We start from the raw sequence: 13,488 nt of genomic DNA, 5'->3' as shown, positions 1-13,488 counted from the left end.
ACAAATAACTCCTAATAAAACATAGTAACTCCTAATAAAACTCTGGTCAGAAAATTGGCCTAGCCCTAAAAACCACATCTTACTATTGAGCATGCCCTCGGGACATCTGAACAGTAAGTGAAAAATACAGCGGTAGGCTAGAGGATAGAAAAGCTAAGTCTACAGCATTGTCTTTTAGATGGAAGGAACACGGGTTGTAAAGAGGTTATATTGAACTGAAACAAGATGGTACCGTAACTGTTGCAAGTTAGCTATTAGAAGTTAATATGAAGAGTGGCGCCTGGGAGGCTCAGTTAGTTAAGCATCTGACTCTTGGTTTTAGCTCAGGTCATGATCAAGGTCATGGAATTGATTCCTGCATCTGGATCCACGCTGGGCAGGAAGCCTGCTTAGGATTCTCTCTCTCCTTCTACCCCTTCCCCCACCCCATTCACTTACTCACTAAAGAAAAAAAAGTTAATATGAAGAAATGCCACCAGCTTCAAAAGGGAATGCTTAGGCAGTGGAAAATGATGTTTCCTCTTTATCTGTGTGCAGTGTTAGAAAATAGAGATGAAGGACATGACCCCATATCAGGAGGGAGTGGGTGCCTTTTGAGAATTGCAAAGTATTTCCAAAAATGGCACTGTACCTGTGTTAACATTGTTCAGATATGCCCTTATTGCTTTCCGATGACTGGTAGTCTTTCTAAGTAAACATTTCTAAGAAGATGGGCATCCCTTGCCCCCACCCACTAATTTCAAGGTTCCCTACAGGATCAATAGGTTTCATCTTGTATCTTCATTTTCCTAATATGATACACAGAGAGCTTGGTTGAGGCAGTAGAAAAAACAGAAAGAGGTTATCTGCTCTCCCTTGGGTCCCTTTGGGTCAGTATCACACAACAAGGTTAAATGCTTCCCCATCAGACTTCTTTCCAAAGAATTGACACTGATGCATCAATTTAGAACAAACCGAGAGGACCCCTGCCAGGTAGTGCTTGGAGGTGACAGCTTTGGGTGGTCTAGACCCAGGTAATGGGTCAAGCTGGACCCCTTGGTTGGGGTAAATACACATTGGTGACTAGAGTTAACGTTTTTTTCTCCCTTCCAGGTACAAGTGCAGAACGGGCCTCTAGGACATCGAAGTGAAGGGGAGCCAAGTGGCATCCCCATAGCTCTGGTGCTGGTGCCAGTGTTTGCCCTCACCGTGATAGCAGCCTGGGCCTTCATGAAATACCGGCAGCAACTTTGAAAAGCTTAGTCTCTTCCAGTGCTCCCAATAGAAGACACATTTCTCTCTCCCTCTCACCTTCGTCCCCTGCCATTCTCCCATATCCTTCCCTCTCTCTGCACGGCCAACACATCATTGACAGAGACTGCTACCCAAACAGGACCTCGCTATCCCAAATCTCCACATCCTCATATCTCATGGGAGAGTGAAGGCATTGTTTGAAAGAAGACTGAAGAAAAGACCTGCCTAGAACAAATGGGGAGTTACATATTTTGCTAGGACCACCAATAGAAGTTCAGCTACAACCCAAAGAGGGAACAGTCCAGTCTTCCCATCAGCACGGGTGATACCTTTCTCTTAGCTGGCATGCCTCAAAGGCCAGCTATGTGATACAAGAGAAGGGAGAATTTTTCTTCTTAATGATCTTCTTTGGGAAGTTTTTGTGGCCTTTATTTAATTTCTATCTACATACTTGGGTGCCTATATGAAATACAGGATAATGACAGCATTTTTACTTTTTTTAAAAAAGCAAGTGCATGTGCACACATACATCCATACATGACAGTATGATAGTAATGCCTTATGGAGAATTAAAAAGGTGGAAAGCTGCTCTGTGGTTTCAGGTTTCTGATATAAGGGAAGTTCTTAATGGAAGAATTTGATATATAGCAGGAGTGAGAGAGTAAGCCTTGAAAGAAGATGGCCAATCTGAGTCATTTTAAAAAGAAAAAAGAAAAACCGAAGCAACTAATTAAAAATCTTAGAAAAATATTTCTTATACTAGCTATGCTTCGGAAGTGGAAGTAAAATGCCATAATCCAGCTTTGTGAAGTCCATCTGTTCCCCAAACTTTGAAATTTAGAGAGATAAATCTTACCGGTTTTCTGGGCCTTCCTAGTCACTTTTCTGATACCTCATAGTCCTAGTAAAGGATCAGCTAGAAAACTGTGGTCAGAGCTTTGGTGATGCGGCCAAACCAACCCAGTGAAAAAAAAACTAGAAGACAAAAGGATAATGCTTCCACGGTAGCCCCTGAACCCTCTCAGGCCATCTAACAGACTTTTTGGTTTCTAGTAATAGGCAAATTGAGAGCAGGAACTGCTCTCCGGCAGGATGCACATGAAATCAGCTCTGCTTCTGATTCAGTTGAGAGGGTTTGGATTGCAGGGGTTTTTTGAATGGCTCTAAACCAGCTTTGGCTTCTAATGAGTAAACCGTTTTTGCAAGGAAGAAGAAAAGAGGTTTTATTGTTTTTGTGGGTAGGGAAGTTTGGTGGATGTTTCGTGGGGAAACCTTGAGAGAAGGATATGTTTGAATGGATGCTCAGGATGCCCACGGATATTAATGAGGTGGGAACCACATTCTGTTCATGTGATATCAAACATTGGTTTTAAAGCACTAAGGAGAGCTAAACCAAGGCTAATTCTCTGGCTTTAAAAAAATAATTTCCGTCCTCCAAGCATACTGGCCAGACTATAGCCCTTACATAATCCTGGCAAGAGTATGAAGACTTCCCTGAGGCAATCATTTGTGTCCAGTTTTCAGCATGGATAATCCAGTAAGTGTTTTAGAGCTGCTGCTTGGACACCAGCTTTGTTAAGGCACTTTTACAAAGAAGATCACATTTATATTGTGGATAGCAAAAGGGAATGGTTACTGAGAATCAAGACACATGAGAAAATTCCATGGAGGAAGAGGACAAATTAAGGACCCTAGAGGAGCTCAGGGTCTAGTTAAGAGATTTCATAAGTAGATGAGTAAAAGTATATTATCAGGCTGAGTGACAGTCAAAAACAAGAAATGGGAAAAATTCAGAATATGACGTAGCAACAGATGAGCAGACAGCCATCCTATTTTTCTATTCAGGAATTCCAAAAAAGAAAGCTGTCACATATGGGATCAGGCCAGAGCAGAAAGGGAAGGCTTATAAAAATAACCCTCGTTAGACAGGTACAGGGAGAAACTTACTTTAAACAATCCTGATAGGACTGAGGCCTTAGACCCCAAGTATTCAGCATCTTCCAGCCTCACTTAGCTGCCCCTGTAGGTCAGCGACACACAGTATTCCAGGTCTCACCTCAGCGCTGCTGTGGGGACACAAGCCCTGCCCCTCCCTGCATCTGGAGACTTGTGCAGCAGTTTCTGCAGTGTACTTGTTTCCCTCCCAGGATTCATCTCAGGGTTTGGACATTAACTCCTGAGAGGACCTTGAGATACTCAGAATGAAGCAAATGGCAAGCAGGGAGGAAAGCTATCTAGTTTTTTAATTTGTTGGTAGATGTAAATAGAACGGACCCTTATCTCTTTGTTGGTAGAAGTTTTGCTTTGTTTAATAATAGGGATTCTTATGCACTTTAATAATTTAGATTTTCTTTGGAATTAAATAGCATTTAAAGATCCATGATTAAAGTTTTTAGGCAAGTATGCTATTCAGTTTTTATTTCTGATTCTTTAAGAAACTATTGTCCTAGATGAGATATCAGAGTCCATTGTAGGTCATTAAAAAGATTCATGATCTTTATAGATTGAATCTAAGTTTCTTTCACTTTATAGATTTTATCAAATATTCCTGCTACCTAAATTACTATGTTCAAAGTTTTGAAGATTGAAAGTAATTTTAAGACAATATGCTGAAAACACTTCTCTGTATTTATCATCTTCTGTGACACCTATGATTTTGATAAGACATTGTTTGCTTCAGTTGTCTCTCTTTTCCTTCCAAGTTTTAATATGTGCTATTGATTTAATTACTCACGCCATCTAGCCATGTGTGATGGAAAAAGGAAATTAATATTTGATACTGCATTTTGTGGCAGGTAGTCTACTAATCACAGTGGGTACACTATTTGTTCATGACTCACCACTCTGAGATCTAAGTATTGTTAAAAAGACACTAAAGAAAAGAGAATAAATTACTTTCCCTAAGATTACAGATAGGTTAATGATAGAATCAGGATATAACTTAGGACTTCAGGTGCCACTGTCAATGATATTTCTCACTGGCAGCAGCTCTCAACAAAAGCATCAGCATCACTGAGGAACTTGTTAGAAAAGTAAATTCTTGGGCTTCACCCCAGACCTACTGAATCACACTGCGTACAGCACCCAGCAATCTGTTTTAGCAATACCTCCAGGTGACTGATTCGCGGTAAAGTTTGGGAATCACTGCTCTATGCCAATAGTTGTCCCCTTTTTCTCAGGTTAGAATCATCTGAATAGCTTATAAAATTCTGGTTGCCAGACAGCACATAGACCATTCAAATAAAATCTCTGGGGTGGGACTCAGGCAGCAGTGAAGTCAAGTTCATCATGTGATTCCACTATGCAATGTCACCAAACAATGCCCTGTGGCATTTAAATTACTAAATAAAAACTTTAAAAAATAAATTATCAAATCATATACAGGCATGCCCTCCAAGGTAAAATGAGAATTTCACTTGGGCCTTTTAAAAGCCCAGCTCTCTGAGCTGCCCAAGTATAGATGTGGAATAAGAAGTGGAGCATTCTACGGCTTATTTGCTAAGGACTGGCCAGCAAAATGTATTAGTTTTTCAGTTTGTGCATCTATTAAATTAGAACCCAATCAAAGAACATTGGAGCTAGGGACACCTAGATGGCTTAGCAGTTGAGTATCTGCCTTTGCCTCTGGAATTCCAGGATCGAGTCCTGCATCGGGCTCCTGCATGGAAGCATGCTTCTCCCTCTGCCTGTGTCTCTGCCTCTCTTTGTATGTCTCATGAATAAGTAAATAAAATCTTTTAAAAAATATTGGAGCTAAAAGGGAATGAGAAAGATTCTGGATGAGTCTATCTTAGAGATGAAAAATCAAAGCTCAGAGAGGTAAACTATTATCAAAGACTCAGTCTGTTACAGAGGTGCCCTTTCTGTCTCCTATTTATATCATGAATGTATCCACTACATAAACATAGATGAAATTATCCTTTTTATCTCAATTCACTTCTATATTTTCTCTTTGGGCCTTGAATAACCACTGGGGATTGCAAACTCATGCAGAACTGGGAGATTCCACAGAATAACCTCCGAAAGCCCTAATGTAAAATTCAATCACATAAGTTCTGTGACTAGTTCTAGAGAAGTGTATTTTTTGATGTTGGACATTGTTTTTATTGTGGAAACAGCAATTTAAACAGTATATTTAAAGAAATGGAACAACATAAACAGGCTGTCAAGTATGGGCGGTGGGGGGAAGTGGCATTCATGTAATTTCATGTGGAGCCAATAAAGATTTTATTCTAGTCCATTTTAGTCCATTTATCTTTGGACAGATGAGGGTAAAATTTTTCCTTCAGTGCATGAGTGCCTACTATGTACTAGTTGCTGAAGATACAGAGATGAATAAGCTCTAGTCACTAAGCTGAAATAGCTCATTATCTGAATGTGGAGGTTTATTAGTGTTCTCGATGTAAAGTATTTTGCTAACACCATCTAGAAGATAAGTTACAAAGCTCTCAACCTCTTACATATAATAGATTTAGAGTTGGCTACTATCCTGAAAGAAGCCCCTTTTTCTGTTTCTCTTTGATCTATAAGCAGATCTTTTGAGACCATCACTCACATCCAAAAGGGCAATTGTGATCAAAAGAAAGACAGTATTTTAAGGAATTCTGTTCTGATCAGAACCAGGTTCTTAACTGCCATAGTTGCCTGATATTGATATGTATATACACACACACACTATAAAGTACTTGATGTGCTTGACTGATGCCCTTGGTACTGTAACAACCTATATTGTTAAAAAAAAAAAAAAAGTGTTGTTGTGTCTAAAGGAGTTCTACAAATGCTAGATCCTGTTTCTAATACCAACTTATGCATTTACATTTGTTTTCAAATTTGCTTCGTTTTCTCATCAGTGCTCTAGTCTCCTATCCTTCTTAGACTTCTAATTTTTCCCTGGGCATCAATTCTGGGGTTACACAGAAAATGATTCTTTTTTGACAGACACCAATATATATAGACAGTAAGAAGCTTTGCACTCTGTCCTCATAAAGGACAGGCCTTAAGAATGCAAATGCTTCCAGAAGCCTTCATACAACTAGCAAAAGAAGTTAGTATAAGCCCTATGACCATGCAGTCAGAAGGAAAAGGCTCTGATATTCATGCAATGGCAAATTTCTTTAAGGTACAGTAAAACTACCTATATAATAGTCCCCAAAAAGAACCTAATAGAGGAGAAATAAAATTTTGTATGGGGATGAGGGTATAGGAAACACATGCTCTTTCCTTCTGTTTCTTTTTAAGTAGGCTAATGCAGGGCTTGAACTCACGACCCTGAGATCAAGACCTCAGCTGAAATCTAGAGTCAGACAATCAACTGAGCCAGCCAGGCACCCCAGGAAGCAACTGTTTAACCTTGGTCTGGTTGCAGGTAGAGTACAAGTATAAGGAAATTTAACAGCATCATTACAGGAGTCACTTAGTGCTTGTCTTTGCTAGAACAAAGTGAATGACAGGCTGCTGAGATCCGGAAAGTATAAAACGGTTTTCTTTATCTCAGCATTATTTTAGCATTTTTTAAAAGATCTTATTCATTTTGAGAGAGAGAGCATGAGCAAGGGGGAGAGGGAGAAGCAGACTCCCCAGTGAGCAGGGAGCCCAATGCAGGGTTTGACACAGGGCACGATCCTAGGACCCTGAGATCATGACCTGAACTGAAGGCAGATGCTTAACCAACTGAGCCACCCAGGTGCACCCGGAAACTTATTTTAGATTTTAAATAAATTTGGTTTTTCTGTGGATGTGCTAAGTAGAGGTTAATTCTTTTAGATAAGAAGTGTAAGACCATAAAGTATCTGTCAAAGGGATACTTTATCCTTTCTCTTCACATCCTATTTTCTACTTTCTCCTTTTTTCTACTATCCTTTGTAAAGGGAGCTTGTGCTGTGATGGATGTTGAGAAATAAGTAAAATATATCTATTTCCGCTTTTATTAAACCTTGCCCAATCTACTCACCATGCTGTTGCTAGAAAGACTATAGTTTTTCACTGGAGTTTGGAAAATTAGTTCTGGCTTGACTCAGGATGAATTTTTCCTATATCACAGCCAAGAGCCTAGTCTTTCTTTTTCTTCTTCTTTTTTAAGATTTTATTTATTCATGAGAGAGACAGAGAGACAGAGAGACAGAGACAGAGAGAGAGAGAGAAGCAGGCTCCATGCAGGGAGCCCGATGTGGGACTCCATCCCAGGACCCCAGGACTACGCCCTAGGCCCTAGGCCAAAAGCAGGCACTCAACCGCTGAGCCACCCAGGCGTCCTGAGCCTAGTCCTTCTTAATGGCAAATTTCCAATTTCCTCAGTAATTGGTATGTTTGACTTTTAAATGATCCTTTATGTTTTATCAAAAAAAACCATCAATTTCTGTAGCTGTCTAATGCATTGTAATAGAACTTGAAATCTCTTTTGTAATCTTTTTTACTTTCTTCTAGATCTGTTTCTGTTTTCTGTCTCATTCCTAACAGATTTAAATATTTTTTCCTTAATCTATGAGTTGACTCTTTCTAATAACCAGCTTTTGGTTTTATATTAATCCACTCTTCTGGTTTCCTTCTCCATTTCTTTTATTATAGCTTTTTTTTTTTTTTTTTTTTTTTTTTTGTGATAGTCACAGAGAGAGAGAGAGGGGGGGGGGGCAGAGACATAGGCAGAGGGAGAAGTAGGCTCCATGTACCGGGAGCCCGACATAGGATTCGATCCGCGGTCTCCAAGATCGCGCCCTGGCCCAAAGGCAGGCGTTAAACCGCTGCGCCACCCAGGGATCCCTTTTATTATAGCTTTTATTTTGACTAATCCTCTATACTTTCATTCATTTTGGAGGGGTTCTTTTTCTTTACAAGTCAAATGTTTATTTTCTATCATCTAAAATCATAGGTTTTTCCCTTTTTATTGATTGCCATGAAACTTATGGTTTTTAGTTTGGTATCTTTCATGGTTTGGGGATTATTCAAAATGGTGTTATTGATAATGTTATAGGAAATCTTAAACGTTCTTATTACAGGAGGAAATATTCTGTAACTGTGTGAGGTGATGGATCTTAACTAAATTTACTCTGGTGATGATTCACAATATGTACCTTAATCAAATCATTATGGCATACACATTAATCAATTAATTAATTAATTAAGCATTTGCCTTCTGCTCAGGTTACGATCTCAAGGTCCTGGAACTGAGCTCAGTGGAGAGTCTGCTTGTCCCTTTACCCCCTCCCCTCCACTAGTACACACACTCTCTCTGCAACAGATAAATAAAATCTTTAAAAATATCTTATGCACTGTTATATCTCAATTATATATCAATAAAACTAGAAAAAATTTGAATTTGTAAAAGTGTTACTTGATTTTGCAATGGTTACTTTAGGAAGTAGATTAACTTTTGAGGTGTCAAGTTCTAGTTTTATTGGGTTTGCATGTTTTGATTTATAGGAAACTTTATATGTACAATGATTTTTAACTTTTTTTAAAGATTTATTTATTTTTTTTAGAAAGAGAGTGAGAGAGAACACATGTGAGCGGGGCAGGGACAGAGGGAGATAAAGAGAGCGGATCTCAAGCAAACTCCTCACTGAGCCCAGAGTTGGATACAAGGCTCTGTTCCACAACCCTGAGATCATGACCTGAGCCAAAATCTAGAGTCAGTCACTCAACTGACTGAGCCACCCAAAGCGCCCCTACACAGCTGTTTTTCAAACATAAATTTCAATAGATAAAATCCCATTTCACAAAAGCACACATTTGCCTACTTAGTTAACTGACAATATTTAGAAAGTTTTCAAATAGGCTTTAGTCTCATGGCCATTGGAAGATTAGAGTTTTCCTGATTTGCTCTACATGATGAAATTTGTTGTAATCCACTAATAATGCACTTTGAGACAATGCAGTTAACTTTAAGTTTCATCAATATTTTGGTTTCATTAATCTACAGAGGAGATCTCTAACACTTTTGTACAGGAGAGTTACCTTGGAGTCTCTCCATGGTGTTACTGAGTAGGTTTTCGTTTGGTTTAGGGATCACTACTCAGAAAGTCTTCACTGTATAGCATGTTATGGGAAGCTCTTGTCACCTTTCCTGTTGCCATTTTATTTGTTTTTTTTTTTTTCCCCCAGAAATTATGCATTGTGGTTTAGGACTACAAAGGAAGTCATGGAAGACAGAAATGTATTAGACATGGTCCCATTCATCCCATAGCTTATATTCCATAAGAAGTAATAAGATAAATGCTGCAATAATTCTAAAACTATAATGTTAATGATCACTATCATAAGAGAAATGTGCATGAAGGGAGAAACAATTGATTTCCTAGCTGAATAATGTCCAAAGCTTACTTTTAACTGATTTGATTGGACTGAATTGGAAACTGAGTAGCCACCTCTTAGCCACTCTAGTTCTAGCCATAGAAATTAGATAGAATGGAGGGAAGGACCCAAAACAAAAAGAGGAAAAGGAAGAAAGGAATGGAAAGAAAGAAAAGAAAGCGAAAAAGAAATCTCTGTGGCATGTTGACTTTGAGGTGTAAGAAAACATTTACGCTGTTGGAAATGTACCAGAAGTCATCCACACCATGATAAAATTTGATGCCAAAGCAAGAGTTGAGTTTACCTAGGGAAAGAGGATAGAGCCTGAGGAACAAGGACAGAACAGTGTTTCTCACAGTGTAGTCCCCAGACCAGCAGCAGCAGATGAAAACTTGTTAGAAAAGCCTGTTTTTGGGATCCCTGGGTGTCTCGGCGGTTTAGTGCCTGCCTCTGGCCCAGGGCGTGATCCTGGAGTCCTGGGATCGAGTCCCACATCAGGCTCCCTGCATGGAGCCTGCTTCTCCCTCTGCCTGTGTCTCTGCCTCTCTCTCTCTCTCTTTCTCTCTCTCTCTCATGAATAAATAAATAAATAAAATCTTTAAAAAAAAAAAAAAAGGAAGAAAGAAAAGCCTATTTTCAAGCCATCCAAGCCATCCCAGAGCTATTGAATCAGAAACTGGGGAGGGGGCCCAGCAATCTGTGTTTTGATAAACTGTCCCTGGGATTGTGTGCACACTACACTTTGAGAGTCTCTGGGACAGACAGAAAACCAGCGGAGGGCTAAGGACTCCAACTTAAGGTGTGTAAGGCTAAGGAACAGAAGCCTCAAAGTTGGAGAGGATCCATGAGAGCCAAACATCCACAGAAACCACAGGAGGAGATTTCAAGAACGAGGTAGTTAATATCATCAAATGTTATAGACATCTGGTTCGAGCTGGGGCATTTGTACTCTTACAAAGTTTTGACCTTATGCAAATCTCTTAACCTTTCTGAGCCTCAATTTGCTCACCTGTAAAATGGGTCTGGAATCATGCTCTTCTAAACCTTATAAGGTTTTTTTTTTTTTTTGAGTGAATCAGCTTAGATACTAGACGTTAATTACGAAACCAAAGATTCATGAAGTAACCAATCTTTCTACACCCATAGCCATTAAATGTGGCCACAGTTCTAAAACCTAACCTTAGTGCTAAAGCTCTCAAGACTGGTAATTTTGATAAGAATGCTCCTATATACTTGCATGAGTTAAGTGATGATATAGCAGATGTTGTAGGATAATATAACTTTCTTAGATAATAAAAACATACCAGTCCTAAAGGACTGGCATGGGTGGTGGAGATGCCTTGTTTTTTGGATATACATTTTTATAGCCTCTCACTTCAAAGTATGACAGTTAAGATGGCTGAGTCAACATTGTGACTGTGATTTGAGTCGTATTTCTGAGAAGGCAACAGAGCCTATACTGATGAATAATTTTGTGTTTTCTGTAAGAATTATAAAAATGATGACAAATATCACATACTCTGATTTAACAGAGAAACTGAGGGACAGTAGTAGTGCTTAAGGTGAGCACTAAGCATAGACAATAGAGCTTATCACTTATATAATATTATTTGTTAGGCATTTAAATTCCTCACTGCTTGTGGAGCACCTCAGTTGGCTTAGCATCAGACTCTAGATTTCAGCTCAGGTCATGATCGTCAGATCTTGAGATCAAGCCCCAAGTCAAGCTCCATGCTCAGCCAAGATCTGCTTTTCCCTCTCCCTCTGCTCCACCCCCCCCCACTTGTGCTCTCTCTCTGTGTATCTAAAATAAATGAAATCTTTTAAAAAATAAATTCCTCACTGCTCCAAATTTTGTCCGCTGACAGTCTTCCAGCTGCTCCTTCAGGGCTACCTCAAGTTTCTCAATAAATGCTTTTTTAAATATTTATTTATTTATTTATTTATTTATTTATTTATAGAGAGAGCAAGCCCAAGTATATGAGCTAGCCCGAGTACAGGATCCTGAGCCTGAGCTTGTACACAAGCAGAGGGGGATGGAAAGAATCTCAAACGGACTCCTGCTCTGCGGCAAATCTGACATGGACCTCAATCTCCCTGAGATCATGACCTGAGCAGAAACCAAGTATCAGTTGCTTAACTGACTGAACCACCCAGGTGCCCAATACATGCTTATTTAAATGATTGAGCAAATGAGAGACTGAAGACCTGTATTTACCTAAATTGAATATTTTTTTCCAATATTTTGGGTTTTTTTTCTAATATTTCACCTATCCATTCATGAGAAATGCAGAGAGAGAGAAAGAGAGAGAGGCAGAGACACAGGCAGAGGGAGAAGCAGGCTCCATGCAAGGAGCCCGATGTGGGACTCAATCCTGGGTCCCCAGGATCACGTCCTGGGCTGAAGGCAGCGCTAAACTGCTGAGCCACCGGGGCTGCCCTGAATATATGTTTTATCCAGAAAGGGTACAGATTATTAGCTACAGCATTACCTAGAATATATGTATATGACTTAATCCATTATTAACACAGCTGAATGTAGGGCTTTATTGGTGTCAGGTCTGGTAGGGTGATGTTTTCATGTAGTGAAAAAGTAGGAAAAGGCCTGGACTTTAGAACAGTGCCCTTGACATCTAGGATCAGAGGGAAAGTGGGAGAAATAATACTTACCTACCCAGGATGCTCTATGAATTCTGAACTATCAAAAAAAGTGAATGAAGAAAGGAGGCAAAACCATGTGCAAATCTGGCATACTTCACAATATATTCTCTAATTTAAAATCCTATGGCCCTACATGGTTCCTTCTCTGCAGAGAGATGAAGTAAACAAACACAACAAAAAGCAACAAATAATTCAAAATAAAGTACAAAATATCACATTCAAGGAGACTCTATTCATAAGCTATAGCAACACTGTTTATATGCCCATCCCTCCAAACCTAAATTCTCTTGCATTCTGTGACTGCTCCTGACTCTTTCCCATGAATTGACATAATTTTTTTCTAGCACTCCCCACAGTGCAGTTTGACTTAACCTCTCAGGTTAAGTGCTTCCACCTTATTGCTTCAGTCCCCAGATTTGCAAGGTGTCTCTTCCTTGGAGAAATTGGGGTGACAGAAGATTGGAGAAATAGGGGTTAGAAAACTTCAGTCTCACTTTAATCAAGCTTGTCCTGATCAGTTAAAAATCTCCCTTGGCTCAGCTCACGTAGATGCTTCTTTGGGGGAACAAGGGGTAGGGGGTGGGGAGGTTTGATTCATTTCCTCAGCCTCAGAACCAAAAATTAAACCCCAAGGTTCAACTTCAAACTCTGAAGTATCTTTCCCTCTCTCCTGTTTTGATCTTGCTTATATGCTGTTTGGACCAACTATGACTTTATACACTAAAACTGATAATACAGTGTGATAATGTTCTGTGATACATATTGGCCACAGGCTCCTGGAGCTCTGAGGAGGGAATCACCTGTACCGCCTGTGGGGTAAGGGAGGCTTTTAGAACCTGCTCTCCCCAAAGCTGCATTAGAAGATGTGGAAGTTAACGCAATATTCAGGGAATATCTCCTCCAAGATGGAGTATGGAGTGAACGAAGAAGAGGAGCAGAAAAGGCAGGCCAAAGTCATATCATAAAGGACTTTCAATTCCTTGCTAAGAAAATTGGAGTAACTCATGTAGGCAAGCAGACCAATAAAACCAACCAGGAGCATCTCATCGTTTATGCTTTTTAGATAACTTCTTTGAAGAAGGTTATGATTGTTTTTTAGTTTTGTTTTTTTTTCATATTTGACCTAGTTGGGCCTATGGATATGGGTGCTATTAGAACAGCTGAAAGGTAGAGCTGGAGTTTCTCTTCCGAAGGCCACTTAGGGGTGACTTCAATATGTGGAAGGATGACAAGGGATTAAACCAGGAACATTTCAGTGGCCAGAGAGGCAGGGACAGATGGGAAGATCTCAGGGATAACATGGGAAAT

The 13,488-nt window shown here is 39.7% G+C and overlaps 1 protein-coding gene across 1 annotated transcript in view; it reads left to right on the top strand.

The window, feature by feature from the left end:
- The window catches only part of SYNJ2BP (synaptojanin 2 binding protein), a 38,190-nt gene extending 32,717 nt beyond the window's left edge, over positions 1-5,473 (top strand). The window contains exon 4 of the mRNA XM_072839114.1: positions 1,093-5,473. Within this exon, the coding sequence (XP_072695215.1) occupies positions 1,093-1,233 (141 nt within the window). The 3' untranslated portion in view covers positions 1,234-5,473. The remainder of the gene's footprint in view (positions 1-1,092) is intronic.
- Positions 5,474-13,488: the final 8,015 nt, after the last annotated feature.

This window comes from Canis lupus, chromosome 9 (assembly GCF_048164855.1).
Source record: "Canis lupus baileyi chromosome 9, mCanLup2.hap1, whole genome shotgun sequence".
In the NCBI taxonomy this organism is placed as follows: Eukaryota; Metazoa; Chordata; class Mammalia; order Carnivora; family Canidae; genus Canis; species Canis lupus.
The sequence above is the reverse complement of the archived record's forward strand: the minus strand, read 5'-3'. Positions and strand labels throughout refer to the sequence as shown.